The 27,726-nt window shown below is 43.0% G+C and overlaps 2 protein-coding genes and 2 long non-coding RNA genes across 6 annotated transcripts; 1 reads left to right on the top strand and 3 right to left on the bottom strand.

The window, feature by feature from the left end:
- Positions 1-1,514: 1,514 nt before the first annotated feature.
- On the bottom strand, positions 1,515-7,910 carry LOC117311091 (beta-2-microglobulin). The gene is made up of 4 exons (XM_033851622.2): positions 7,757-7,910; positions 4,009-4,284; positions 3,403-3,430; positions 1,515-2,039 (listed from the first exon to the last, which is right to left on the bottom strand). Exons 1-3 carry the CDS (start codon positions 7,821-7,823, stop codon positions 3,417-3,419), a joined length of 357 nt encoding a protein of 118 aa, XP_033707513.1. The 5' UTR covers positions 7,824-7,910; the 3' UTR covers positions 1,515-2,039; positions 3,403-3,416.
- On the bottom strand, positions 1,515-27,680 carry LOC117311090 (beta-2-microglobulin-like). 3 transcript variants are annotated; one of them, XM_033851621.2, is made up of 4 exons: positions 27,522-27,680; positions 23,776-24,051; positions 23,170-23,197; positions 1,515-2,039 (listed from the first exon to the last, which is right to left on the bottom strand). In XM_033851621.2, exons 1-3 carry the CDS (start codon positions 27,586-27,588, stop codon positions 23,184-23,186), a joined length of 357 nt encoding a protein of 118 aa, XP_033707512.1. In that variant the 5' UTR covers positions 27,589-27,680; the 3' UTR covers positions 1,515-2,039; positions 23,170-23,183. The 3 variants fall into 3 exon arrangements, with proteins under 3 accessions (XP_033707512.1, XP_073656989.1, XP_033707511.1); XM_073800888.1 differs by lacking the exon at positions 23,170-23,197 and adding an exon at positions 3,403-3,430; XM_033851620.2 differs by lacking the exon at positions 1,515-2,039 and adding an exon at positions 21,586-21,806 and having other exon boundaries at positions 27,522-27,679.
- Positions 8,029-18,811, top strand: LOC141278008 (uncharacterized). Its single transcript, XR_012330085.1, has 2 exons — positions 8,029-8,495; positions 15,256-18,811. It is a non-coding gene; the product is annotated as an uncharacterized lncRNA (long non-coding RNA).
- LOC141278009 (uncharacterized) lies at positions 24,257-27,515 on the bottom strand. Its single transcript, XR_012330086.1, has 2 exons — positions 26,966-27,515; positions 24,257-25,742 (listed from the first exon to the last, which is right to left on the bottom strand). It is a non-coding gene; the product is annotated as an uncharacterized lncRNA (long non-coding RNA).
- Positions 27,681-27,726: the final 46 nt, after the last annotated feature.

Below are 27,726 nucleotides of genomic sequence, written 5' to 3'. Positions count from 1 at the left end.
AAAACTATGGAGACAGTAAAAAGATCAGTGATTGCCAGGGGTGGGAGAAATTAATAGGCCGAGCACATAGTAATTTTAGGGCAGTATAATGATGGATACATGTCATTATACATAGTATATACCTACAGAACAAAACACCAAGAGCAACCTTAAATTATGGACCTTGTTGATTATGATGTGTCAGTGTAGGTTCATCAGTTGTAACAAATATACCACTCTGGTGGGGGATGTTGATAATGGGGGAGGCTATGCATGTGTGGGAGCAGGGGGTAGATGTGAAATACCTGCACCTTCCCCTCAATTCAGCTGTGAACCTAAAACTGCTCTAAAAACATAAGGTCTTAATTAAAAGAAAAAAAAACTAAGAATAATACTGATATCTGGGCTCCATGTGATTTAGTTGCTCTGGATTGGTGCCTGGAAAGCTGGCATTTTTGTTTTTTTTTAATAGACTTTATTTTTTAGAGCTGGTATTTTTTATTAAGTTCCACAGGTGATTCTAATGTGCATCGAGGGTGGAGAGTTATCAGTCTAAATAAGGCACCCCTCAATCTGCTCAGCTGAGTTCCTACAAGTCTTCACCCAGGTACCCTTGCTCCACTGGTTGGAATTATCCACACCTGTCATAGCTCCATACATCTTATAATTTTACCTCCTTATCTCAGGCCCCATTTACCAATTGGAAGAACCACTACCCAGTAAGTCTCAGCACAAGCAAATGCCTTCCTTAACACTTACCTAAAGTTTTTGTTTTTGCATATTGGAAGTTAGTTAGGCAGAAATATAGATAAATATTGGAGAAAAGGGAGCACAGTTGGTGCACTGTTGGTGGGAATGTAAATTGGTACAGCCACTATGGAAAACAGTATGGAAGTTCCTTAAGAAATAAAAACAGAGCTACCGTACAATGTACCTAAGGATTTTTGTTCCCTGAACACATTTTCCTATCACCTAGTTGTTTGAGCATAACTATGCTATACTCTTTATCAGGATATATTTTAATTGTTCAAGTGCATGTCTACCCCTCCACTAAGGCAATTTGAGAGCAGTGTTATGTCTTATTCATCTCATCAGTACCTAGCACTAACTCACTCAAATTCATGGTCAGATTTTTTTAAATGCACAAAGCTGGTCATCAAGTATAAATTATGCCTTGAAATTTTTTAATCTAGTATTTTTCATTTAGGTATATTGCTTGCTAAAATAAGAAATCCTCCAGATACTTTTGCTCCCTCTTAAAGTCCGCACAGTCCTCATTTCTTAGCCCAGGGAACAGAATTCTGGTGAAAAGACAGAAGCCAGGTCTTCCAGCAGATAGCTGTGTCACCCTAAGTCATTTAACTTCTTGCAGATGCTGTTCCTCATTTGTAAAATGCAGATCACTGATGCCCCTTCCACTGTGAGCCAAACCCTATACATCAGGAGTTCACACTCTTTTCCAAGTGATATTTGAGATCATTTCCCTGTTTGAACAAAGGGGTTAGAAGAGGAGTGATATGTAAGTACTAAACACATCAAGTTTTACCAGCATTTTAATTAGTGAAACGAAATAATATAAAAACAGGCACAACCATGTCTCATACTAACAGATGTTAAGTAAATATGATTTCATATGACAAAATGTCATCCGCTATAACAAATTTCCAATAATTCTGACAATTACCTTTCCAAAAATTTTCCAAAATTCTAAGAAACATTACAAATTGGAGGTTTACTCTAAATATGCATAGTTATCTTACTACCTAGTTTTGTGTGCAGAAGACAATAAAGACTTTAAATTTGACCAAGATGTTGATGCTGAACATGAGAGTTCTTTTCTCCCCACCTCTAAGCTGCCAGCACCCCAACTACAACTACATGCCAAGACAGGTCAAACATGGAGACATAGTGCACAAAGAAAAATTATAAAGAAGATGATATTTGTTGTAACATCAATATAACTTCTGATTTATGTCCATAAAGCATAAAAGCATATCAGTATTAAAAAGCAAGAAAACAGAATTTGGAATTAATCCAATCCAAATGAGGCATCCTCAAACCTGAAAAACAGAAAAAAAGGGTTATTAGCAAATACATTTATTTTATTTGGATTACAGATAGCACTACCAAAATTCACCTAACCTGTGCTATATAAATCACTGTTGGTAAAAGTAATAGCTGCAGGCAATTTTCCAGACTCATTAAAAGAGCATATCCTACTAGTTTATCCCACTGGTTCCCCCACAACCTTAGAGGAAAGAATGCTGGTACTATAGTTCAGATCCTGGCTCTACCATTTAGTAACTGTGTTGACTCTGGGCAGGTCACCCAAACTCTCTCATGCTCTCGAAAATTACCTTCCCTGTCCTACAGTGTAACAGGAAATTTGAATAGGTTTTCAGTGCCAAGATACCCTGTGGAGTAAAATTTCCCAGAAAAGCTGGATTATCTGCCTCTGGCCTCCAACTGAAGATGCAGAGAAGTCTAATTGCTCCCTGTTTCATGCAGCTACAGATACTTGCAAGATACGTCTGTTATAGTAGCTTTACATTAGGTTACAACAATCTGTTTCCATTTCTTTCCTCTATTGGACTGGGAGCTTCTAGAGGCAACCACAGTGCCCACACACTTAGGAACGGTGCATCTGCAGAATCATGTCACTCTTCTCTTATGGCTGAATAACAAAGCAACTGCCATGCAAAGGAAGGGACGGTTCACTTTTGAAGGCAGAGATGCCCAAGGCAGAAATGGCAGAAGAAAGAGCAAACCCTTGAAGGTGCTGTGGGTAACCACAGCCTCTGTCCTGTCACAGCACACCTGTAGCTCTTCTGTCCTCCCTTTAGAGGGTCAGTGATGCTGGCAGAGACACACTCAGGGTCACATGCCTTCCTCATGCCACCCCACAGGAGAAGGGAATGTGACCCCGTGGGGTTCTTCTCTGCCTGCTAAATTGCTACCCTGATAAATGTCCTCCAGACAGTGAGGGTTATCATATGAGAGCTGTCTATAACAGTCCCCAGGATAGTGACATTAAAAAAAGATTTTCTGGGGCTTCCCTGGTGGCGCAGTGGTTAAGAATCCGCCTGCCAATGCAGGGGACACAGGTTTAAGCCCTGGTCCGGGAAGATCCCACATGCCACACAGCAACTAAACCTGTGCACCACAACTACTGAGCCTGTGCTCTAGAGCCCGCAAGCCACAACTACTGAGCCTACATGCCACAACTACTGAAGCTGGCACGCCTAGGCCCGTGCTCCGCAACAAGAGAAGCCACCACAATAAGAAGCCAGCCCACCACAACAAACAGTAGCCCCCACTCGCTGCAACTAGAGAAAGCCCGCACGCAGCAACAAACACCCAACGCAGCCAAAAATAAATAAATTACTTTATAAAAGAAAGATTTTCTTAAGATTAGAAACTTACCTCCATGATGCTGGTTACTGGTCTCGATCTACAGAAAAGAAAATGGAGAAAGAAAAAGAGAAACAGTTAAGTTTCACTTTTGAAATACTATGTACTAACAAATGTCTAAAACTGTTATAAATAAAGCTGGCAGAAGAGCCCACTGTCCCTCACCATGAGTGCCTCGTTAAGAAAAACCCAGCAGGTCCCCGCCTTGCCTACTAGCCTTAGATCCCAAGCCAGCCAGAGAACTGAAGGAGTCTAGGATTGGAGGGCACTACCATAGCAGGACTTACAGACAAGACCGGTGCCTTCCTGAGACTCTCCTTGGTCCTGAGTATCCCTGAGGCTATCAGGAAGGCCCAAGGAAGCCAGTAGGGAAGAATCATTGCGAGTGCCTGTGCACTTGTGGAAGTGCTGCTACTGCTCCCTGCTCTCACTACAGGGAAACCACTGTCTCCGTGACCACGCTGTGCAGAGATCTCTCAGAAGGTGCCACTAATCAGAGCTTTAATAACATTCCCTGATAATCCCAGTATGCAGATGTTCTTATATCAAGGCAGCTTTATGCTGTGGCTATGTTCAGATACAACTGTCAGCAGCTAAGGAAGGAACTTGAAAACTTACCCCACTTAACTATCTGGGTCTCTCTGAGAGTAACGTGTTTCACGCGGCAGCTGTACTCATCCACTGCGTTGGGAGTGAACTCAGCGTGGACCAGAAGGTAGAAAGACCAGTCCTTGCTGAAAGACAGGTCTGATTGCTCCACCTCCATCTTCTCCCCATTCTTCAGCAAATCAATCTCAATCTGGGGTGGATGGAACCCAGACACATAGCAGTTCAGGTAATTTGGTTTTCCATTCTCTGCGGGGTGTCGTGAGTAAACCTGAACCTTCGGAGGACCTGAGGAGCAGCAGGGGAAGACAGATGAAATTGCAGAGTATTTCACTTGGGGCTACCTTGGTCTAAAGCTAGATCAGGCCCCAAGTGTTTCTATTTGATCCTCCATTTCTCCCAATTCCATTTCCCCTCATGCCAAATGAGCTTCCATTTTTCCAAAAGGCAGCCTCCATTTTCTGGGATAAACCATGACTTAGTATCTTTCCCACATAATTCCCCTACACGTGCCTTTCAGGCTTTTTCTAGCAGATTTCTCTTAACATCTTCTTCTGTCAGTGAAGATTGTGCTGTATCTTTAATAATCTTTCTGTGGAGAATCTCAAGAACTTTTCATTGGCTCCTCAGCACCCACAGAATTCCTTATCACTCAAAAGTCTACATGATTTGGCCGTAATCTACTTATCAAGCTTCATTTCTCACTTCACACTCCCCCCATATTAGCCACATCAAAAATTCCAGTTACTGTACACTGTTTCAACCCAGTCAATTTTTTCCCCTTATGTTTACTCCTTTTTTTTTTTTTTTTTTTTCCTCCTGCCTAGATCCAGACCGATCAGACTTCTCAATATGTGCTTAGTACAGTGCCTGGCACACAGCAATTGCTCTGTAAGTGGCAGGTGTAAATATTGTTACCTCCTTGCTCTGAGACCTGATTCAACCCAAAGTATGTTCTTGCAAAACACAACCTCATCATCCTACCCCAAGTTTACACACCAAACCTCTACCTGATTTTTTTTTTTTTTTTGGCCATACGCGGGCCTCTCACTGTTGTGGCCTCTCCCGTTGCAAAGCACAGGCTCCGGACGCGCAGGCTCAGCGGCCATGGCTCACGGGCCCAGCCGCTCCATGGCATGTGGGATCTTCCCGGACTGGGGCACGAACCCGTGTCCCCTGCATCGGCAGGTGGACTCTCAACCACTGCACCAGCAGGGTAGCCCCCTCTACCTGATTTTATATGTGATTTCATGAGCTTGAAAAAAAGAAACCAGACCAAAATGCCTGCAGAAGATGGCAGATACCTTAAATGAAGTTGGGCTGGGTAAGAACAATAGGGAAGGGTGAGGACTGTGGCACATGCGAGAGAACATACTGTCACCATTAGAAAACCAAGTGGAATAATGCACATGGGAATGGGCTTTGCATTTTTAATTAGCATGCTCAAGTGATTGCCATAATCTGCCAGGTTGGGAATACTGCATAATGCTACAGAACAGTGGTTTCCAAAATGGGATGCATGACTAGACCCTCCATAGGGATGTAAAGAAAATATTATAAACTCTATTTCTATATTTTTCTTCCAAAGTGAAGTGTTACTGCTACTAAATATACAGAATGACACTAATACATGTGAATAATCCACCTTTAAATACAAATACATTCAGGGTACATGATGGCAAAAGTCAGTTCATCCTTCATGTACAGAAGGTGGTGGGGTAAGGAGGAGAACCAGGCTATTCTGATCAGATGTATCTGTCTAGAAACATCCTATCATCAAAGAAAAGGTTCCTAGTCCCACCAAGAGCTGTACTGAGAATCCTAATGAACACTGATTTTTTTTTTTAATCAATTTTACCTTTTTTTTTTTTTTTTTTTTGGCTGTGCTTCGGGGTTTGTGGGACCTCAGTTACCCGACCAGGGATTGAACCCGTGTGCTTGGCAGTGAAATGACTGGAACACCAGGGAAATCCCATGAATGCTGATTTTTAAAAAATAAATTTAAAAGTGAAGATAAATCAGAAAGCCCTTCACATTTCAACTTCTAATAATCAGGACATAATAAATGCCACAGGAATCAGAGCACTGATTCATCCTGCCTGGAATTCACTCTTTGAGGGAGCCAGGGAATTTTCTGCAAGAACATCACAATAATCTCTTCCAATAGTGGGAAGAGTATCAGAATCTGGCCTCAGCCACTAATGGCTCTGTGACTTTGGGAGAGTTATTTGAGCTTCTGTAACTTAATTGAAGAGTTAATGTATGCCCACAGTGAAATAAAACCCACACAGGGGAAAGAGCAGAAAATACACCCCCTAGAGGCAATCGCAATTACACATTTCTTGTATATCTTCCAGAGAAGGTCTTGTGTATGTTCCAGGCATTACTTCGGAAATATTCAAATTAAGATAGTCTTAATGTCATTAATGACATTAAGTTTTTCGAAAGACTTACATAGTCATGTAATAATAGTGATGATACAGACATTATGCTTTATTTTGTAAATAACTTTTAAACTAACTTCCTTTTTCTCATGAACAACAACAAACAAACAAACATACACACACACAAACAAACAAACAAAAACCCGCTTCACAGAGCCTTTTGTGAGAGAGAAAAATCTGAGGGTCCGGTATATTGCAGGGTATTTAGAAGGTACTGAGTCAGTATCCATGGTGTCCCTGACAGACAGCTTGGGGAAGCATGTTGATTACTCTTATCCCTAGTATTACAACCTTTCTGAATGATAAACCTTCGCTTACTCAAAACTGAAAGTACATACTCAGTTCATCTTGGAAAGAACCAGGCAAGGAGCCAAAGGAGGAGCCCTCTGTGAAGAAAGGCAACAGGGGCCCATGTCCGCCCAGCCTGCTCCCGAGAATCTCTCCCCAGAAGGCTGTGAAAAACGCACGGATTACAGGCAAAGGGCTCACGACCCCCCAAATGCTCTGGTCAGGCTCTACTGTCTGCCATAAATCCCCTGCGTGATTAAGTTACTTCAGCTCTTCTAGCCTCCCTTTCCTCATCTATGACAAGCTGATGATAAAGGCACCCTGTTTACATCGTAGACGCATTTCACAATTAAATGACATACAGCACATAGCGCAGGTCAGTAAGCCGCCAACGGGTAGCTCTATGATTATGATTAAGAGCGACAGGTAGCGGGAACAAGAGAATGAACGACGTGAAGCGCTATGTAAACACCTCAGGACATTCCACAAGAGTCGCGTGCAACTTCCTCGCCGCGGTTTGGTCGTCGCGGATTTGGGGAACGTGCAGAGAGGCAGCTGAACCTGGCGGGCGCCTGGAGGAAGCTCGAGGCCCTCGGGCTCCCAGCGGACTGATACACCCTGGCGGCGACTCCCCCAAAGCCCACGCGTGGTCTCAACCCATTCGCAGCCCCCAACCCAGCCCTTTGGGACCCGCCAGCCCGCCCTCCGCTCCCGCTGCGCGGGAGAAGCCAAAGGCCCAGCGAACCAGCGGAAGAGAACCCCCCCACACCTCGGTCGCTCTGTCCCGACCCACCCGGTGCGGGCATGCCAGAGGTCCCCTCCCCCCATCCCGGAGAAGCCGGCGTCCTGGACTCGCAAACCCTCCCCACTCCACACACCCCAACCGCCTCCACAGCCCGAGAGAAAACCTCGTGCTACTCCACCGAACCTTGGGAGCGGGACCGGGGGGTACGGAGTTAGTGCCCAGTGGCTGCTAGCGGGACAGGGACGGGCTAGTGGAAGAGGGAAAGGGAGGAGGGGACACTCACGCTGGACGGCGTCCAGGCCAGACAGCGAGAGAAGCCCCAACAGGACCAAGGTCACGAAAGGAGCCATCGCTACAGGAGCAGCTCGGGTGTCAGAGTGAGGACCCGGTCCCGCGCCCGCACTTATAGCCAGGCCCAGGCCGCCAATCAGAACCCTGCCCGCCGGGCCGTCACCGGTCTCCTAGCAGGCGAGGCCCTGGCAGGTTAGAAAGAGGGACTTCCGGTTTTCAGTTTCATTTTCTGATAAGTCTCGTGATGCTTAGGAAGGCAGGGTTGAACCGGTGGATTCGCTGTCTGTACATTGGCGCCCTCTTATCAGGGATGCGCGCCCAAGCTTGGGGCGCGGGTCGCCCACCCGAGAGCTTCAGTCTGGAGGAACCTTCGCTTTAAGGAACAGCATCAGAAACGCTAAGGGCTCCCCAAGCATGCCCCAGCGAGTTAGGAACCTAGAACCTGGTTTTCGATCGGGAAAACTGAAGCCCAGAAAAATTAATGAGAGTAAGGACAGAGATTGAATGGTACTGGGCAGAATCAGAACTTGGGATCACAATTACAGCCCGGAAATACGCTGTAGGGCTTCGGGATTCTTTGGGCAAGAAAAGTCGTCCAGAAACCTCGAGGCCTCATGAAGACAGCTCAGAGAACCGTCCAGAGTGAAGGAGGACCTGCTTGCTTCCTGAGTCCCTTCAGGGAAAACCCTGTGTGGAGAAAGTCTGGCCTGTATCTTGCCTCTGTAGTTTAGGTAATTTTCTTTGTTTTGTTGATTTGTGGGGAAATGACCCCTGATAGTAAAAGGTAAAAGCAGTAACTGCTTAGAGCGTTAGACTTTACCGATCCCTTGAGGAACATCATTCCCTGCAAATTACCACACTAGAATGGTGCTTGGCATGGAGTAAATAGTTGGTAAACTGACTGAATGAGTGAATGGATGGATGGATGGAAGGATGGATAGATGGTTGGAAGGATGGATGGATGAACCTACGAATGAAAGAACGAACGAACATGCGAGGGAATACGTGAGTAAATATTAGGATGTAGGAATTACCCCGTTACTTTTTTACGGATACGAAAACAAAGGCTAAGTGTTAGTTTTCAGATGGGCCTGATTCATTTGTCATTCGTGCTTCAGACACTTGGAAGATAGAGAACTGGGCAATTTTAGTGAGAATTTGGGTTGCATCTGCTGTGGGCCCAGCCAAAGAAGTTAGGCCTACTGACTCTAAGAGCGTGTCAGTATTAGACTCCTTAAGGAAACCTCTACTCCAGAGATACCATAAAAAGATGCTGACATCACCTGGTGGCTGAGAACAGGGATCTTTTCTGAGTGGAACACTCAGAAGAGGAAGTGAACCATGGGGAGGGGGAGGGGCAGAGATCTTGGAAATCACCCTGGTTTGCACTTGAAGGGAGTTGGGTGGTGCTTCCCCAAAGAGCTCAACCAATGTCATCTGGATTTCTTTTACATGTTTTTAGAGGTTTCAACTATCCCTACTGTGGTGGTTGTGTCTAAACTAGAAAAAGGATACTCTCTGCAGACCTAATGAAAGGAGATAATGGCACAGAGAGAGCCCCGGGGAGCACAGAGGGAGTGTTCAGTAATAATTAAGAAGTGTACTATGATTATTGATGCTAGTTACCTATTTTTTCTACCAGCTCTTTATAACTCTCTCGAAATGAAAGAATAATGGTTAGGCATAAAGTTATGAGTAAAGACACTCCTGCCCCTCCCTTTTGTTTGTTTGTTTGTTTGTTGTTAACTCATTTAAGGGTCTTAACGCCTGGAATGTTAGTGTTGAATTGTTTTCTAGTGCCTTGGGAGCATAGGAAGAGACAGGGCTGGTGGTCACCTCTATATTCCTTGTTTACCACATCACAGACAAATACTGGAGTACTTAAAATTCTTAAAAGATAGAATCTGATCTATTCACTTGGAAAACCAGTTTTTAAAACACTTTTTTAAAAAAAACAGTGAAGACAGAGAAAATTATATTTTTTCAGTTTTTTTTTTTTTTTTTTTTAAAGGAGACCACTGTTTGCCTAGGAGGGCAAACTTCTGGAAATGTACAAACATGGCCTTTTAACAGTGTTATCTCCCATTAGTGGGATGAATGACAGAATTTTTTTTTTTGGCCTAATGACTTTTCTAAAAAACTTTTGTACAATAAATGTTATTCATAATAGTAAATATTTTCTGAATGTGGAAGAACTGGGACTTCATACACTCTTTTTGGGAATGGAAAATGTTACAACTACTTTGGAAAACAGTTTCAGTTTTTAAAAAAGTTAAACATATGCTGGCCATATGACCCAACCACTCCACTCTAGGTATTTACCCAAGAGAAAATGAAAGTGTATTTTCATGATGAGGACTTGTACAAAACTGTTCAAAGCAGCTTTATTGGTAACAGCCAGAAATTGGAAACAATCCAAACTTCCATCAACAGGCGAATGGATGAACAAACTGTGACAGCTATCCATACGATGGAATACTATCAGCAATAAATAAGGCATGGAGGCTTCCCTGGTGGCGCAGTGGTTGAGGATCTGCCTGCCAATGCAGGCGACACAGGTTCGAGCCCTGGCCTGGGAAGATCCCACATGCCGCGCGGCAACTAGGTCCATGAGCCACAGCTACTGAGCCTGCGTGTCTGGAGCCTGTGCTCCGCAACAAGAGAGACCGTGACAGTGAGAGGCCCGTGCACTGCGATGAAGAGTGGCCCCTGCTCGCTGCAACTAGAGAAAGCCCTCGCACAGAAACGAAGACCCAACACAGCCAAAAATAAATTAATAAATTTTTAAAAATCATTGAATAGACAAGGCATGAACTATTGGTACACAGAATAATGGATGAAATAATGAGGCTGAAGGAAAAAAGCAAGACAAAAAAAGAGTACGTGCTGTTTGATTCTTTTTATTTAAAACTCTAGAAAAAGCAGACTAATCTATGTAACAGATGGTTGGTTTCCAGAGGGTGGAGGGAGCATCAGGAGCCTAAGGACACTTTATCCATTATCTTGAGTATGATGATGGTTTCTCAAGTGTATACATGTAGTAGAACTTATTAAAGTGTATACTTTAAGTGTAATTTATCATATGTCAATTACACCTCAGTAAAGCTCCTTTTAAAAAAAAATAACCTAATAAGACTCCACGCTTCCAGTGCAGGGGGCATGGGTTCAATCCCTGGGCAGGGAAGTTCCACTTGCCGCGTGGCGCGGCCAAAAACAAAAAAAAAACCACAAGAAAACCTAAAAGCACAGGTACCCGTATCTTTGTTAGGCCAAGAAGAATGAAGTCCTTGAACAGAAAGAAAAAGAAGGATATTGAAGTGGGGAGAAAATCGGAATAGGTTAAAGCTTAAATGAGTTGGGTTGCACCTCAGTGGATCTCAGTCAGCACTTTTCTGGGGTGAACTCATCAGACAGCCAGAAAATCCAGGCCCCCTGGAAGGAGAGGAAAAAGCACACATAGGGCATTTGTGCCTGGGCTCTTTCAAATGTTATGTCACTAATCAAAGTGTGGTACATGCATCACAACATCAGCAACACCTTGGAGCTCTTAGAAATGGAGACACTCGGGCCCATCCTAGACCTACTAAATCAGAGCCTGCATTTTAACAACATCCCGGGTGACTCATATACACATTAAAGTCTGTGAAGCTGCTGACCCAAACTATACAATAATCCAGAAGGTCTTTCTTTTACAGGTAAAGAGACAGTTTCAGAGAATTAAGATGCTCGTCCACGTTAGCTCTGAGCTATGATTCAAATGCTGGTCCATGTGATTCGAAAGGCCTCATAAGGTCCACTAGACAACCACTTCTGAGAAGGGGTTCGTGCGAAACGGTTCATTGGGTGGCTTGGACCAGGGCAACGATTAAAAGCATATGAGAAGGTGCAGAGAAGCAGGAACAAGTAACACATGTATGGTAGTTTTTATTTAACTCACATTTGTTTTTCTCTGCCCACAAAAATAATATATGCATGTGGTACAAAATTGGAACAATCAGAAAACTATAAGGGGCTTCTCTGGTGGTGCAGTGGTTGAGAGTCCGCCTGCCGATGCAGGGGACACGGGTTTGTGCCCCGGTCCAGGAAGATCCCTTGTGCCGCGGAGCGGCTGGGCCCCTGAGCCATGGCCGCTGAGCCTGCGCGTCCGGAGTCTCTGCTCCGCAACGGGAGGCCCGCGTACCGCAAAAAAAAAAAAAAAAAAAAAAAAAAAAAAAAAAAATATAGGGAATTCCCTGATGATCCAGTGGTTAGGACTACGAGCTTCCACTGCAGGGGACCCAGGGGTTGATCCCTGGTTGAGGAACTAAGATCCCACAAGCTGCACAGCGTGACCAAAATAAATAAAATTTTTTAAAAATTAAAAATAAAAAAAACTATAAAGAGGAAAATTAAAACCACAGTGACCCTGCAACCCAGAGAGAACTATCGTTAAATGGTTTAATTTAATGAGTCTGAAGGTGGTTGCCTGCGCAGAAGTCCATCCTGAAAGCATGTCTCTATGTGTATAACTGAGTCACTTTGCTGTGCAGCAGAGATTGGCACAGTGTTGTAAATCAACTATACTTCAATTAGAAAAATAGAATTAACAAAAAAGTCAGTCCTGGTTAGGTCTGTTTTGGGGCTGGCAATCCTCAGTCTTCTGTGTTAAATTCCATTGAATACAGCCAATGTCAATTGAGTGCAGGCTTTGTGGCAAATGGAAATACTGTAAGGATAAATCAGAAGATTCCAGACTGCCAACCAGGAGAATCCAATCTAGAGTTCAAATCAGCCCAATAATTAACTTATTAGCAGCCACCTAAGGTGTTCATGCCCACTGAATTCTCAGATATGTGCTGTTACGTAACAGGCAACAGACCCAAAGGAAATGGGACACAGAGGGGAGCCGTTTTGTTTCCTGATAGTTTCAAAGTCAGACGCCATACAAAGGAGGGCAAAAACCTCACAAGATCCCGGGAAGGCAAGTACTATTCTCACTAATTGAGGGAGAGTATGTGGGAAGCCTAAAGTTGAGACAGGTGAAGTATCTCGTTGGTGAGGAATCTCTGCCTCACAGGCTTGTGTGTAGCCACCACGCTCTTCCAATTGTCAGGGTGATTTTATTGGGAAAACCACACAGACTTGGTATAAAATAAATCAAGCAGTACAGAACTATAAACAGTAGTAACCGCAGTGTTTCAAGCACTTTTTATTTTTAATTACAATTCTGATACATGAATGTATGTCTGTTGCAAAACTACAAACAGGTCTACTGAGTGAAAGTGAAAGTTGCCTTCCTGTGTCTCTTCCCATCTCACTGTCCTCTCCTCAGGAAACATTGTTAAGCTTTGGTGCCTATCCCTTCATGGATATATATTGTAGATAGTTTGGAAGGTGAGGAATTTTAAAATTATAACTACAGAGACTGCTATTGTTATGTGTTAAGAACTCAGTGCTCACTAAAAGCATAAAGGGAGTTAGAGGTAGCATCGGTCCTCAGCTTGGATGGAGAGAGCGTTAGGGAAATGCTGAAGCCAAGACCCGCTGACACTGTGGGGACAACAGGACAATCCCAGGAGCCAAGGATCGGGCACCGTCCCTGGGTGCCCAGTGACTAAGTTACTGGCACAGCCTCCTTTCATGGGTGTTTTCCTCTCATAGGTCCTTGCGTCTGCATCTCCGAACCTACTTAAAACTGCAGAATTCCTACTTGGATTTTCTATCCTGCCTTGGATTCTATTCAGCACTATTAAAAACGAAGACTCTCCTTCAAATGCCCTTTTTCCCTTTTGGCAAATTCCTGTACGCCTCACCTTCTCACTTTCCACATTGCTTGGCTGACACTTGCCTCTGGCCAACTGCAGTGTGTGGTCCTTTCTGGCTGTCCCCTGCTATGTTGAAGCTGCATCAGATCCTTTCCTCTCTACTCTCTGGTGTCTTGGACCTTTCTAAACTCTTCTCCTAAAAGAGGACTGTGAAGAAACCAGTGCCCTGAGAGTTGCGTGGGTGAGGTAGGCTCCACCATCTCCCCGAAGAAGCCAGGCTATGAACGGTGGGGTGCGGCTCAGAGAGAATTCATTCAGCATTTATTGGGGGCAAGGGAGATTCCACAAAATTTGGATCATTCTATAAATACTTACTGAACTTGCTTATTTCCATTTCATAATATATCATCGATACTATCCATGTCGTTATGTACAGAGCTGCCTACTTATCATTAACAATATTATACTTTTCTCCTTACCATACCTTGTGGTATGGAGACTAATGCCTCCCCCACTCCCACCCTCCCCCCAAAAAAGGATGTTCATAGCCTAATTCCTGGAACCTGTGAATATGTTACCTTACATGGCATAAAGGGCTTTGCAGGTGTGATTAAGGTTAGGGACCTTGAGATGGGGAGATTATCAGAAATGATTGGGGTCCGCCCAGTGTAACCACATAGGACTTAACAGCAGAGAACTTTGGGACTTCCCTGGTGGGCCAGTGGTTAGGACTCTGAGCTTCCACCTCAGGGGGCACCAGTTTGATCCATGGTTGGGGAACTAGGATCCTGCATGCCTCGCTGAGTGGCAAAAAAAGAAAAGCAGAGAACTTTCCTGACCGTGGTCAGAGGGAGATGTGACTACAGAAGTACGATCAGGGAGATGCAGCATGCTGGTTTTGCAGATGAAGGAGGGAGCGTGAGTCAAGGAATGTAGGCAACTTCTAGAAGGTGGGAAAGGTAAGGACATGGAATCTCCCATAGTCTGCAGAATGGAAAGCAGCCCTGCCTTAATTTTAAGCCCGGGAGACTTGTGTTGGACTTCTGACTTACAGAACTGTAGGATGATAAAGTGTGTTGTTTGAAGCCATCAGGTTTGTGGTAATTTATAACAGCAGCAAGAAAAAAAGAAACAAACCCCCTTCGTACTGCTGCAGAATCCTACAGTTTTGGGCCTTGGTTGCCAGGAGCCTAGCTCAGTGTAAATATTTGCCTTTTCAATGTTGTCTTTACCTGTCGGTTAACCAGATCTGGCCACACAGCGCATTTTGGGTACTCTCGTGTGAGGGAGGGCTATCATCAGCTCAGCAGCTGAGGGGGGAGGAGTTTTGCTGTAGCCTGGCTTGGTCAGGAGCCTTGGTCCTCCCCCTCCTACCACTGACCCGACTGAGCTGGGTCAGCCCCAGTGATGTGGGCCCAGCTGGCCCTGACATTTCTGGACTATTTCTCTGACCCCACGCACCCAGTGGGCCAAAGCACTCCTGCTGTACCTGCTGTTGCCAGTGCTGAGCAGGGAAGGAGAGTAAGAAGAGGAGCCCTCTAGTCCCCAGGACAAAGGTGCCCCAAAGCTTTGGCTTCTTTCTTCTTAGCCTGGCCCCAACCTATCCATCAGGCCTCAGTGTTCACAGCAATCATTCTGGTTCTACAAACTTTTACTATCACCGTGCTAGGTGCTGGGCACTGGGCTGGTCTGGGGAAAACTCTTTCTTCAAAGAATTCATGGACTCTGGTTTATATACCTTTAATAGGTTATGATTCCAGGAAAGCAACCTGTTCCACGTGGAGGGGTCAAAGAGCCTGTGAACGACTTTGGAGCCAAGAAAAAGAATGTGGACTTAACCTTTAGACCATGATGCTGGTGCCAGTTGAGCTGGGGTTTTGTTTTTGTTTTTTCCTTGTGGTTTTCTTCTGAGCATTTTTTGTTTGATATTTTAAAAAACTTTTCCACTAAGCTTAATATTTTTCCAATTATAAAATTAATATCCGTTGTGAAAAGTTCACACAATGTAGGTAAAAATAAAGATAAAAATTTAAATCACCTGTTAACCCTCCATCTAAAAATATCCACTGCTAATGAATTGATGTTTGTTCCCAGACTTTGTCTATTCATATACAGATATAAGCATGGATATATATGTTTGGAAAGATGTAATCATTCTGCCCATATTTCTTTGCAACAGCTTTTTAATTTAATGATGTGTCATGGACAATATATCTCTTTCTATAATAAAAGATATACATAGTTTTTTCATACTTTCATTGCATTTCATTATATGAATATTCCATATTTTTATCCAATCCTGTATTGGGGATGTTTCCAGTTTTTTCTATTATAACTCATCCTGCACACTAAGAAACTGCCCTCTGGTCCATGTACTATTTAATGGTCATGGTAGTGGTGTCAGCCATTCAGGTTTTGTGCTAATCCATCTATTTGAAAGTAAGCAGAAAAGCAGAACTTACTCCAGTCTATTTAACATTTTATAAAGGGGGCTGAAATGCAATAAACTGTCACAGTAGAGATTATTAATAGTCTTATAACCATGAAAAAAGAGCTCTAACTTGCATTTTTAACGTAGAGAATTAGCCTCACTTTTAGTTTTATTCAGAAGTTCTGTAAAGCCTGTGTGTTTCTGCTGAACACAGGATGTGGGCACAGAACCCAGAATCGCTGAGGGGCTAGATGAGGCGCAGATGGGTCTCAGGTTTTGCCACCAGCAGTCCCGAAGTGCTTGTTTTTGTTGTTGTTTCTTTTTCTTTTTACTCCTGAACTTCTGAACCAGTTTTCCATTTACAGCAGCCAAGAAGATATGGGATTATCTGTGTAACTCATGCGAAAGTGTTTTTAACTTGAACATCTGGCTTCTACATTCTGAGTGTAGTACCCATGAGTGGGTAGCCAACTCAAGCTCACGGGACCCAGTGAAGGGCAAGCATCACCAGGTGGACCTTAGGGGTCCACAAGCACCCTGCCCTCAAGCACTGAGAACTTGGCTGCTCAGTAATTGCCTCAAGATCCACCCAGGGATTTCTATCCAATTTAATGGAGGAGAGCTTAAGGATTGAGAGACCATAACTTCACACAGTTCGTATTAAGGGTGTGGAAAACAGGGATCCTCTTTTTAAATATCTGCTCCCCAATACTGATCCCAACAAACTGTACTCACAACCATGGATGGTTAAAAATGCACTTTAATTCTCTTGCCCTTTGTAGGGTTTTCTTTCTCATGAATTAGTGTTCTGTCATTTCTACCAGGATGCAGTGGTTGGGGATGCTGGCCCTTTAACAGGGGAGCAGGGGAGCGGCTGGGAATTTTTTTTTTTTTTTTTGCGGTACGCGGGCCTCTCACTGTTGTGGCCTCTCCCGTTGCGGAGCACAGGCTCCGGACACGCAGCCTCAGCGGCCATGGCTCACGGGCCCAGCCGCTCCGTGGCACGTGGGATCTTCCCGGACCAGGGCACAAACCCATGTCCCCTGCATCGGCAGGCGGACTCTCAACCACTGGCGCCACCAGGGAAGCCCTCTTCTTTTTTTCTTTTTTTTAAAGAGGATGTATTTTGGTTTTTTGCTTAAATTTTATTTATTTCTTGGCTGTGTTGGGTCTCGTTGCTGCTCGCAGGCTTTTATCTAGTTGCAGCGTGGCAATGCGCAGGCTTCTCATAGCGGTGGCTTCTTTTGTTGCGGAGCATGGGCTCTAGGCAGGAGGGCTTCAGTATTGCGGCGCATGGGCTCAGTAGTTGTGTCTCGTGGGCTCTAGAGCGCGTGGGCTTCAGTAGTTGTGGCGCACGGGCTTCGTTGCTCCATGGCATGTGGGAATCTTCCTGAACCAGGGATCGAACCTGTGGCCCCTGCGTTGGCAGGCGGATTCTTAAGCAGTGGGCCATCAGGGAAGCCCTGACTTGCATTCTCCTAATGACTCATGTGTTGAACATGTTTTCAAGTGCTTATTGGCCATTTATATATGACTTTGTAGAAATGTCTACTTAAATCCTGTGTTTACTTTGTAATTGAGTTATTTGTTTTTATTGTTGAGTTCTAAGAGTTCTTTATATATTCTAGACCTTTCTGAGGTATATGATTTGTAAATATTTTCTCCTATGGGTTGTCTTTTCACCTTCTCGATGGTGTCCTGTGAAACTCAAAAGTTTTTAAAAGTCAGTTTTTACCTTTTTCAGGTCACTTGCGCTTTTGGTGTCACGTCTAAGAAACCATTGCCTAATCTGAGATCATGAAGATTTTTTTACAAGAGTTTTATAGTTTTAGCTCTCACATTTAGGTCTTTGATGTATTTTGATTGTTTTTTGTGTATGGTATGACTAACAGACCCAACGTCATTCTTTTGCATGTGGATATTCCATTTTTCCAGCACCATTTGTTGAAAAACTTACCTTTATATACTACAGGATATCATTGTAGAACATTGAGTAATAGAGGAAAAAAGGAAATTTGTCACTTATAAATCTATTACTCAAAGTGATCTTGTTTACTTTTAGGATTATTTCCTTATAGTTTTTTCTTAAATATTAATGTTAACAATCAGGTGTTATCTAGTTAATCTTATCAATTTTATAGGTAAGTACTGTTATTATTTCCATTTTACAGATGAGGGAACACAGAGAGATTAGGAATTCTAATTCAGATGTACTTGGGCAGTAAGTGGTAGTGCCAGGATTTGAACCCAAGCGGTGTGACTGCAGAGCCTCTGCACTTCTACAATGTGCAGGCATGTGTGAGTTAAATTATTATTTTGTGGTATTACAGCACTGTTCTAGCCTTAGTCTCCCCCTACATACAAATGAGTGAACATGTATGATTTAATTGATAACAACAATAATAACAAAACACATACTCTTGTTCCCACCATCCAGGCAAGAACTCAGGTATCTCCAATATCTTTAAATGTGTGCCCCTTCTGTTGAATGTGTGTGCCCATCCCCATTCTATTCCCTTACCTTGCCAGCCTCAGAGTTAACTACCATTCTGAAATTTTCTACCATTCCCTGTTTTTCTTTATCTGACTTACTCCATATAAATATATACCCAAATAATGCTATTTAGTTTTGGCTACTGTTGAGTTTTGTATAAAATGGAATCACTGTATATATTTTGGGGGGACTTGCTGGGTTTTTCTTCACTCAACATTTTTTGTGATTCATCCATGTTAATTTTTATAAAAACAATTCGTTCAGTTTCACGCCTGCATAGCATTCCATTGTCTGAATGTATCTTTATCCAACTTTAGATTGTTTCCATTGTTTGCTGTTAGAAACAGTGTTGGAATAAAGTTTCTTTTTTTTAATAGATCTTTATTGGAGTATAATTACTTCACAATACTGTGTTACTTTCTGTTGTACAACAAAGCGAATCAGCCATATGCATACACATTTTATACATATATTGCAGCCCGTGTGCAAGAGTTCCTCTATGTTAGTAGTAGAATTGCTGAGTCATAGTGTATGTGCATCTTTAATTTTACTACATAATACTCTAGTTTTCCAAAGTTGTTTTATCAGTTTATGCTCTCAACAGCAATGTAATAAGTTCTCATTGGGGTATGTCTTTGCCAACACTTAGCATATCCAGATTTTTAAAACTTTTGCCTATCTTTTGGAATGATGGGTTTTAATTTGCATTAATGTTAAACACCATATATATATGGTGTGGAGTTTTTTGTAAAATGACTGTTCAAGTCTTTTGCCTATTTTTCTCTTGGGGTGTTGCCTTTTTCTTAGTGGTTTGTAGTGTTTGATATATTCTAGATACCAATCTTTGTTATAGGTATGGTGAATATATTCAATCTGTGGCTTGACGTTTTACTTTTTTCGTGGGGTCTCTTAATGTAGTTCTAAATTTTAATGAGATCAATCAGTCTTTTGCTATATGCATGTAATTTGTGACTTCTATGTTGAGGTCATAAAAATGGTTTTATATTTTTTTCCTATGTTTAAAATTTTTGAATCTTGCATCTAAATCCTTTTCCGTTGGAACTTACATTTGTGCATAGTGTGAGGTAGGGACCTATTTTCCCCCCACATATTGATAACCATTTGTCTCAGCACCGTGTTTGTTTTTTTTCAGAAGTCCTTCCTTTTACCATTGATCTGGAATGTCTTGTATGTCAAGTTTCCATAGATGCATGAGTTTGTTTCTGGGCTCTTTTCTATTCCATTGGTCTTTGTCCATCCCTGGGCCAATTCCATCCTGTTTTAATTATAAATCTCTCACTTTATTATTCTTCAGGTGTGTCTTTGTCTTTCTTCCTCCATTAACTCTCTTCCATATTTTAGGATCAGTTTGTCAAGTTTCATGAAAAACTATTAAAATTTTGTTAATAATTACATTAAATCTATATATCAAGTTAGGAAGAAGTGATATCTTTAGGATATTTAATCTTCCTATCCATAAACATACTCTCTCCCCATTTTTTTTGTCTTCATTAATTTCCTCCAATAAAACAATTCCTACAATTTTTCCATTAAGAGCTTCCATTAACATCTTTTGTTAGCTTTACATTGGTGTATGCATTTATATTTAAAAACTGTATACATTTAAATATGTGTGTATTTAAATTTAAATACTATTATTTGAACATATATAGCATATATATTTATACTTAAGTACTATGTATATTGCTACTATAAATTAAATATTTTTAATTTACATTTTGTTACCAGTATAAATGCATTTAACTTTTATGTTGATTTTTCTGTCCAGCAAATTTAAATTCTCTTATTCAGTTAAATTCTCTTATTAATCCTAATAATTCATCTTTTATACCTTATTGACATTTCTATATAGTTAATCTATATATAACATCAAAATAATATAATTTTGTTTCTTCTCTTCAAATCCTTATTCATTTTACTTTTTTTCCTTGTCTTAATTTGCTGCTGGGACCTCTAGTATAATATCACTCAGAAGTAGTACTGGGCCTCCTTATCTTATCTCTGATTTTACCTGTAAAATACTGATATCTCTCTATTAATGTGTGCATGTGTCTGTTTATGTGTGTTAAGAAAACCCTTATAAGTCTATTAGCCTATTTTTCCTCCAGCTATGAGTTTTTTATCATAAACTCACTGAGTGTTGAAATTTAATTGAACACTTATTCTGAATCTTTGAAATAAGCATATAAATCATCTCCTTTAATCTGTTACTGTAATAAACCACATTAATTTTATGATTTTTAATGTGAAATATAACATTCCTTTAAAATGTGCAGAATATATGTACATTTAACAAAAAATTACAAAGCAAAATCTCTTGTAACCACCATCCATGTCAAGAAATAAAACATTACTAGCACTCCATAAGCTCCTGTGCCCGCTACTAGTTAGATATTAAATATTCAGTTTATGTGCTTATTTTTTGATTTCTTTTTACATAGAACTGATACATTTCTTTTCCTCTTCCTTTCTTCTCACATTTTAGGCCTTCTCTCTGCCTGAAGTGCATCATTTAGAATCTCCTTTAGTGAGGACCTAAAGGGTACTGAAATCTGACTTTTTATCTAATGACGTTTACTTTGCTGTAATTTTTTAAAAGATATTTTTGTTGTGTATGGAATTGTATGTAGGCAGTTGTTTTACTCCATTCATGATTACTTTCTGCTATGTTCTGGATCCCACTGACATTGAGAAGTCAGCTGTTGTTCCTTTGAGAAGCTGAACACAGTGTTTTACCATTGTTTTAATTAGTGAAACAAACAAAATAGGCACAACCAAGTCTCTCTCTAACAGATGTAAGAGGTAAATATGAATTTTATATGGCAAAATGTTTTATCCACTGTAATAAATTTCCATAATTCTGAAAATTATCTTTCAAAATTTTTCCAAAATTCTAAGAAAAATTACAAATTGGAGGCTTACGCTAAACATGCATACTATCTTATTATCCAGTTTTGTATGCAGAAGAGACTGAAGAGTTCAGATTTGACCGAGATGTTGATGTTAAACCTGAAATTCTGTCTTTCCCACCTCTAGGCTGCCAGAGCCCCCACTACAGCTACCTGCCAAGACAGGTCAAATGTGGAGACGTAGCGCCCTAGGTAGAATTATGAAGAAGATGATATTTGCGGTAACATCAATACAACTTCTGATTTAATGCATAAAGCATAAAAACATATAAGCATTAAAAAGCAAGACAAGAATAACGGAATCACTTTGCTATACAACAGAAGTTAACACAACATTATAAATCAACTATACTTCAATAAACTAAATTTTTAAAAAAAAGAAAAATAAAAAGCAAGACAACAGAATTTGGAATTAGTCCAATCCAAATGAGGCATCTTCAAACCTGAAAAAAAGAAAAAAAGGAGTATTAGCAAATACATTTATTTTATTTGGATTACAGATAGCACCACCAAACTTATCTAACTTGTGCTGTGTACATCACTTTTGGTAAAAGTAGTAGGTGCAGGTGATTTTCCAGATCCATTAAAAGAGCATATCCTACTAGTTTATCCCACTGGTTCCCGCATAACCTTAGAAGAATGAATGCTGGTACTATAGTTCAGATCCTGGCTCTACCATTTAGTATCTGTGTGACTCTGGGCAGGTCACCCAAACTCTCTCATGCTCTCGAAAATTACCTTCCCTGTCCTACAGTGTAACAGGAAATTTGAATAGGTTTTCAGTGCCAAGATACCCTGTGGAGTAAAATTTCCCAGAAAAGCTGGATTATCTGCCTCTGGCCTCCAACTGAAGATGCAGAGAAGTCCAATTGCTCCCTGTTTCATGCAGCTACAGATACTTGCAAGATACGTCTGTTATAGTAGCTTTACATTAGGTTACAACAATCTGTTTCCATTTCTTTCCTCTATTGGACTGGGAGCTTCTAGAGGCAACCACAGTGCCCACACACTTAGGAACGGTGCATCTGCAGAACCATGTCACTCTTCCCTTCTGGCTGAATAACAAAGCAACTGCCATGCAAAGGAAGGGACGGTTCACTTTTGAAGGCACAGAGATGCCCAAGGCAGAAATGGCAGAAGAAAGAGCAAACCCTTGAAGGTGCTGTGGGTAACCGCAGCCTCTGTCCTGTCATAGCACACCTGTAGCTCTTCTGTCCTCCCTTTAGAGGGTCAGTGATGCTGGCAGAGACACACTCAGGGTCACATGCCTTCCTCATGCCACCCCACAGGAGAAGGGAATGTGACCCCGTGGGGTTCTTCTCTGCCTGCTAAATTGCTACCCTGATGAATGTCCTCCAGACAGTGCGGGTTATCATATGAGAGCTGTCTATAACAGTCCCCAGGATAGTGACATTAAAAAAAGATTTTCTGGGGCTTCCCTGGTGGCGCAGTGGTTAAGAATCCGCCTGCCAATGCAGGGGACACAGGTTTAAGCCCTGATCCGGGAAGATCCCACATGCCACACAGCAACTAAACCTGTGCACCACAACTACTGAGCCTGTGCTCTAGAGCCCGCAAGCCACAACTACTGAGCCTACATGCCACAACTACTGAAGCTGGCACGCCTAGGCCCGTGCTCCACAACAAGAGAAGCCACCACAATAAGAAGCCAGCCCACCACAACAAACAGTAGCCCCCACTCGCTGCAACTAGAGAAAGCCCGCACGCAGCAACAAACACCCAACGCAGCCAAAAATAAATAAATTACTTTATAAAAGAAAGATTTTCTTAAGATTAGAAACTTACCTCCATGATGCTGGTTACTGGTCTCGATCTACAGAAAAGAAAATGGAGAAAGAAAAAGAGAAACAGTTAAGTTTCACTTTTGAAATACTATGTACTAACAAATGTCTAAAACTGTTATAAATAAAGCTGGCAGAAGAGCCCACTGTCCCTCACCATGAGTGCCTCGTTAAGAAAAACCCAGCAGGTCCCCACCTTGCCTACTAGCCTTAGATCCCAAGCCAGCCAGAGAACTGAAGGAGTCTAGGATTGGAGGGCACTACCATAGCAGGACTTACAGACAAGACCGGTGCCTTCCTGAGACTCTCCTTGGTCCTGAGTATCCCTGAGGCTATCAGGAAGGCCCAAGGAAGCCAGTAGGGAAGAATCATTGCGAGTGCCTGTGCACTTGTGGAAGTGCTGCTACTGCTCCCTGCTCTCACTACAGGGAAACCACTGTCTCCGTGACCACGCTGTGCAGAGATCTCTCAGAAGGTGCCACTAATCAGAGCTTTAATAACATTCCCCGATAATCCCAGTATGCACATGTTCTTATATCAAGGCAGCTTTATGCTGTGGCTATGTTCAGATACAACTGTCAGCAGCTAAGGAAGGAACTTGAAAACTTACCCCACTTAACTTCCTTGGGCTCTCTGAGAGTAACGTGTTTCACGCGGCAGATGTACTTATCCACTGCGTTGGGAGTGAACTCAGCGTGGACCAGAAGGTAGAAAGACCAGTCCTTGCTGAAAGACAGGTCTGATTGCTCCACCTCCATCTTCTCCCCATTCTTCAGCAAATCAATCTCAATCTGGGGTGGATGGAACCCAGACACATAGCAGTTCAGGTAATTTGGTTTTCCATTCTCTGCGGGGTGTCGTGAGTAAACCTGAACCTTCGGAGGACCTGAGGAGCAGCAGGGGAAGACAGATGAAATTGCAGAGTATTTCACTTGGGGCTACCTTGGTCTAAAGCTAGATCAGGCCCCAAGTGTTTCTATTTGATCCTCCATTTCTCCCAATTCCATTTCCCCTCATGCCAAATGAGCTTCCATTTTTCCAAAAGGCAGCCTCCATTTTCTGGGATAAACCATGACTTAGTATCTTTCCCACATAATTCCCCTACACGTGCCTTTCAGGCTTTTTCTAGCAGATTTCTCTTAACATCTTCTTCTGTCAGTGAAGATTGTGCTGTATCTTTAATAATCTTTCTGTGGAGAATCTCAAGAACTTTTCATTGGCTCCTCAGCACCCACAGACTTCCTTATCACTCAAAAGTCTACATGATTTGGCCGTAATCTACTTATCAAGCTTCATTTCTCACTTCACACTCCCCCCATATTAGCCACATCAAAAATTCCCGTTACTGTACACTGTTTCAACCCAGTCAATTTTTTTCCCTTATGTTTACTCCTTTTTTTTTTTTTTTTTTGCCTCCTGCCTAGATCCAGACCGATCAGACTTCTCAATATGTGCTTAGTACAGTGCCTGGCACACAGCAATTGCTCTGTAAGTGGCAGGTGTAAATATTGTTACCTCCTTGCTCTGAGACCTGATTCAACCCAAAGTATGTTCTTGCAAAACACAACCTCATCATCCTACCCCAAGTTTACACACCAAACCTCTACCTGATTTTTTTTTTTTTTTTTTGCCATACGCGGGCCTCTCACTGTTGTGGCCTCTCCCGTTGCAAAGCACAGGCTCCGGACGCGCAGGCTCAGCGGCCATGGCTCACGGGCCCAGCCGCTCCATGGCATGTGGGATCTTCCCGGACTGGGGCACGAACCCGTGTCCCCTGCATCGGCAGGTGGACTCTCAACCACTGCACCAGCAGGGTAGCCCCCTCTACCTGATTTTATATGTGATTTCATGAGCTTGAAAAAAAAGAAACCAGACCAAAATGCCTGCAGAAGATGGCAGAAAACTTAAATGAAGTTGGGCTGGGTAAGAACAATAGGGAAGGGTGAGGACTGTGGCACATGCGAGAGAACATACTGTCACCATTAGAAAACCAAGTGGAATAATGCACATGGGAATGGGCTTTGCATTTTTAATTAGCATGCTCAAGTGATTGCCATAATCTGCCAGGTTGGGAATACTGCATAATGCTACAGAACAGTGGTTTCCAAAATGGGATGCATGACTAGACCCTCCATAGGATGTAAAGAAAATATTATAAACTCTATTTCTATATTTTTCTTCCAAAGTGAAGTGTTACTGCTACTAAATATACAGAATGACACTAATACATGTTAATAATCCACCTTTAAATACAAATACATTCAGGGTACATGATGGCAAAAGTCAGTGCATCCTTCATGTACAGAAGGTGGTGGGGTAAGGAGGAGAACCAGGCTATTCTGATCAGATGTATCTGTCTAGAAACATCCTATCATCAAAGAAAAGGTTCCTAGTCCCACCAAGAGCTGTACTGAGAATCCTAATGAACACTGATTTTTTTTTTTAATCAATTTTACCTTTTTTTTTTTTTTTTTTGGCTGTGCTTCGGGGTTTGTGGGACCTCAGTTACCCGACCAGGGATTGAACCCGTGTGCTTGGCAGTGAAATGACTGGAACACCAGGGAAATCCCATGAATGCTGATTTTTAAAAAATAAATTTAAAAGTGAAGATAAATCAGAAAGCCCTTCACATTTCAACTTCTAATAATCAGGACATAATAAATGCCACAGGAATCAGAGCACTGATTCATCCTGCCTGGAATTCACTCTTTGAGGGAGCCAGGGAATTTTCTGCAAGAACATCACAATAATCTCTTCCAATAGTGGGAAGAGTATCAGAATCTGGCCTCAGCCACTAATGGCTCTGTGACTTTGGGAGAGTTATTTGAGCTTCTGTAACTTAATTGAAGAGTTAATGTATGCCCACAGTGAAATAAAACCCACACAGGGGAAAGAGCAGAAAATACACCCCCTAGAGGCAATCGCAATTACACATTTCTTGTATATCTTCCAGAGAAGGTCTTGTGTATGTTCCAGGCATTACTTCGGAAATATTCAAATTAAGATAGTCTTAATGTCATTAATGACATTAAGTTTTTCGAAAGACTTACATAGTCATGTAATAATAGTGATGATACAGACATTATGCTTTATTTTGTAAATAACTTTTAAACTAACTTCCTTTTTCTCATGAACAACAACAAACAAACAAACATACACACACACAAACAAACAAACAAAAACCCGCTTCACAGAGCCTTTTGTGAGAGAGAAAAATCTGAGGGTCCGGTATATTGCAGGGTATTTAGAAGGTACTGAGTCAGTATCCATGGTGTCCCTGACAGACAGCTTGGGGAAGCATGTTGATTACTCTTATCCCTAGTATTACAACCTTTCTGAATGATAAACCTTCGCTTACTCAAAACTGAAAGTACATACTCAGTTCATCTTGGAAAGAACCAGGCAAGGAGCCAAAGGAGGAGCCCTCTGTGAAGAAAGGCAACAGGGGCCCATGTCCGCCCAGCCTGCTCCCGAGAATCTCTCCCCAGAAGGCTGTGAAAAACGCACGGATTACAGGCAAAGGGCTCACGACCCCCCAAATGCTCTGGTCAGGCTCTACTGTCTGCCATAAATCCCCTGCGTGATTAAGTTACTTCAGCTCTTCTAGCCTCCCTTTCCTCATCTATGACAAGCTGATGATAAAGGCACCCTGTTTACATCGTAGACGCATTTCACAATTAAATGCCATACAGCACATAGCGCAGGTCAGTAAGCCGCCAACGGGTAGCTCTATGATTATGATTAAGAGCGACAGGTAGCGGGAACAAGAGAATGAACGACGTGAAGCGCTATGTAAACACCTCAGGACATTCCACAAGAGTCGCGTGCAACTTCCTCGCCGTGGTTTGGTCGTCGCGGATTTGGGGAACGTGCAGAGAGGCAGCTGAACCTGGCGGGCGCCTGGAGGAAGCTCGAGGCCCTCGGGCTCCCAGCGGACTGATACACCCTGGCGGCGACTCCCCCAAAGCCCACGCGTGGTCTCCACCCATTCGCAGCCCCCAACCCAGCCCTTTGGGACCCGCCAGCCCGCCCTCAGCTCCCGCTGCACGGGGGGAGCCAAAGGCCCCACGAACCAGCGGAAGTGAACCCCTCCCCCACCTCGGTCGCTCTGTCCCGACCCACCCGGTGCGGGCGTGCCAGAGGTCCCTTCCCCCCATCCCGGAGAAGCCGGCGTCCTGGGCTCGCACCCCTCCCCACTCCACACACCCCCACCGCCTCCACAGCCCGAGAGAAAACCTCGTGCTACTCCACCGAACCTTGGGATTGGGACCGGGGGGTACGGAGTTAGTGCCCAGTGGCTGCGAGCGGGACAGGGACGAGCTGGTGGAAGAGGGAAAGGGAGGAGGGGACACTCACGCTGGACGGCGTCCAGGCCAGACAGCGAGAGAAGCCCGAGCAGGACCAAGGTCACGAAAGCAGCCATCGCTACAGGAGCAGCTCGGGTGTCAGAGTGAGGACCCGGTCCCGCGCCCGCACTTATAGCCAGGCCCAGGCCGCCAATCAGAACCGTGCCCGCCGGGGCGTCACCGGTCTCCTAGCGAGCGAGGCCCTGGCAGGTTAG

This window comes from Tursiops truncatus, chromosome 2 (assembly GCF_011762595.2).
Source record: "Tursiops truncatus isolate mTurTru1 chromosome 2, mTurTru1.mat.Y, whole genome shotgun sequence".
Taxonomy (NCBI): Eukaryota; Metazoa; Chordata; class Mammalia; order Artiodactyla; family Delphinidae; genus Tursiops; species Tursiops truncatus.
Note: the sequence above shows the minus strand (reverse complement) of the source record. Positions and strands in the feature narration are given on the sequence as shown.

What these genes read in the sequence shown, in the direction of transcription:
- LOC117311091 (XM_033851622.2), bottom strand. Translation starts at nt 7,823, where the DNA reads ATGGCTCCTTTCGTGACCTTGGTCCTGTTGGGGCTTCTCTCGCTGTCT. An exon ending in TGGCCTGGACGCCGTCCAGC is followed by an intron (nt 4,285 to 7,756) that starts GTGAGTGTCCCC and finishes GCTGCTCCTCAG; the next exon opens with GTCCTCCGAAGGTTCAGGTT.
- LOC117311090 (XM_033851621.2), bottom strand. Translation starts at nt 27,588, where the DNA reads ATGGCTGCTTTCGTGACCTTGGTCCTGCTCGGGCTTCTCTCGCTGTCT. An exon ending in TGGCCTGGACGCCGTCCAGC is followed by an intron (nt 24,052 to 27,521) that starts GTGAGTGTCCCC and finishes GCTGCTCCTCAG; the next exon opens with GTCCTCCGAAGGTTCAGGTT.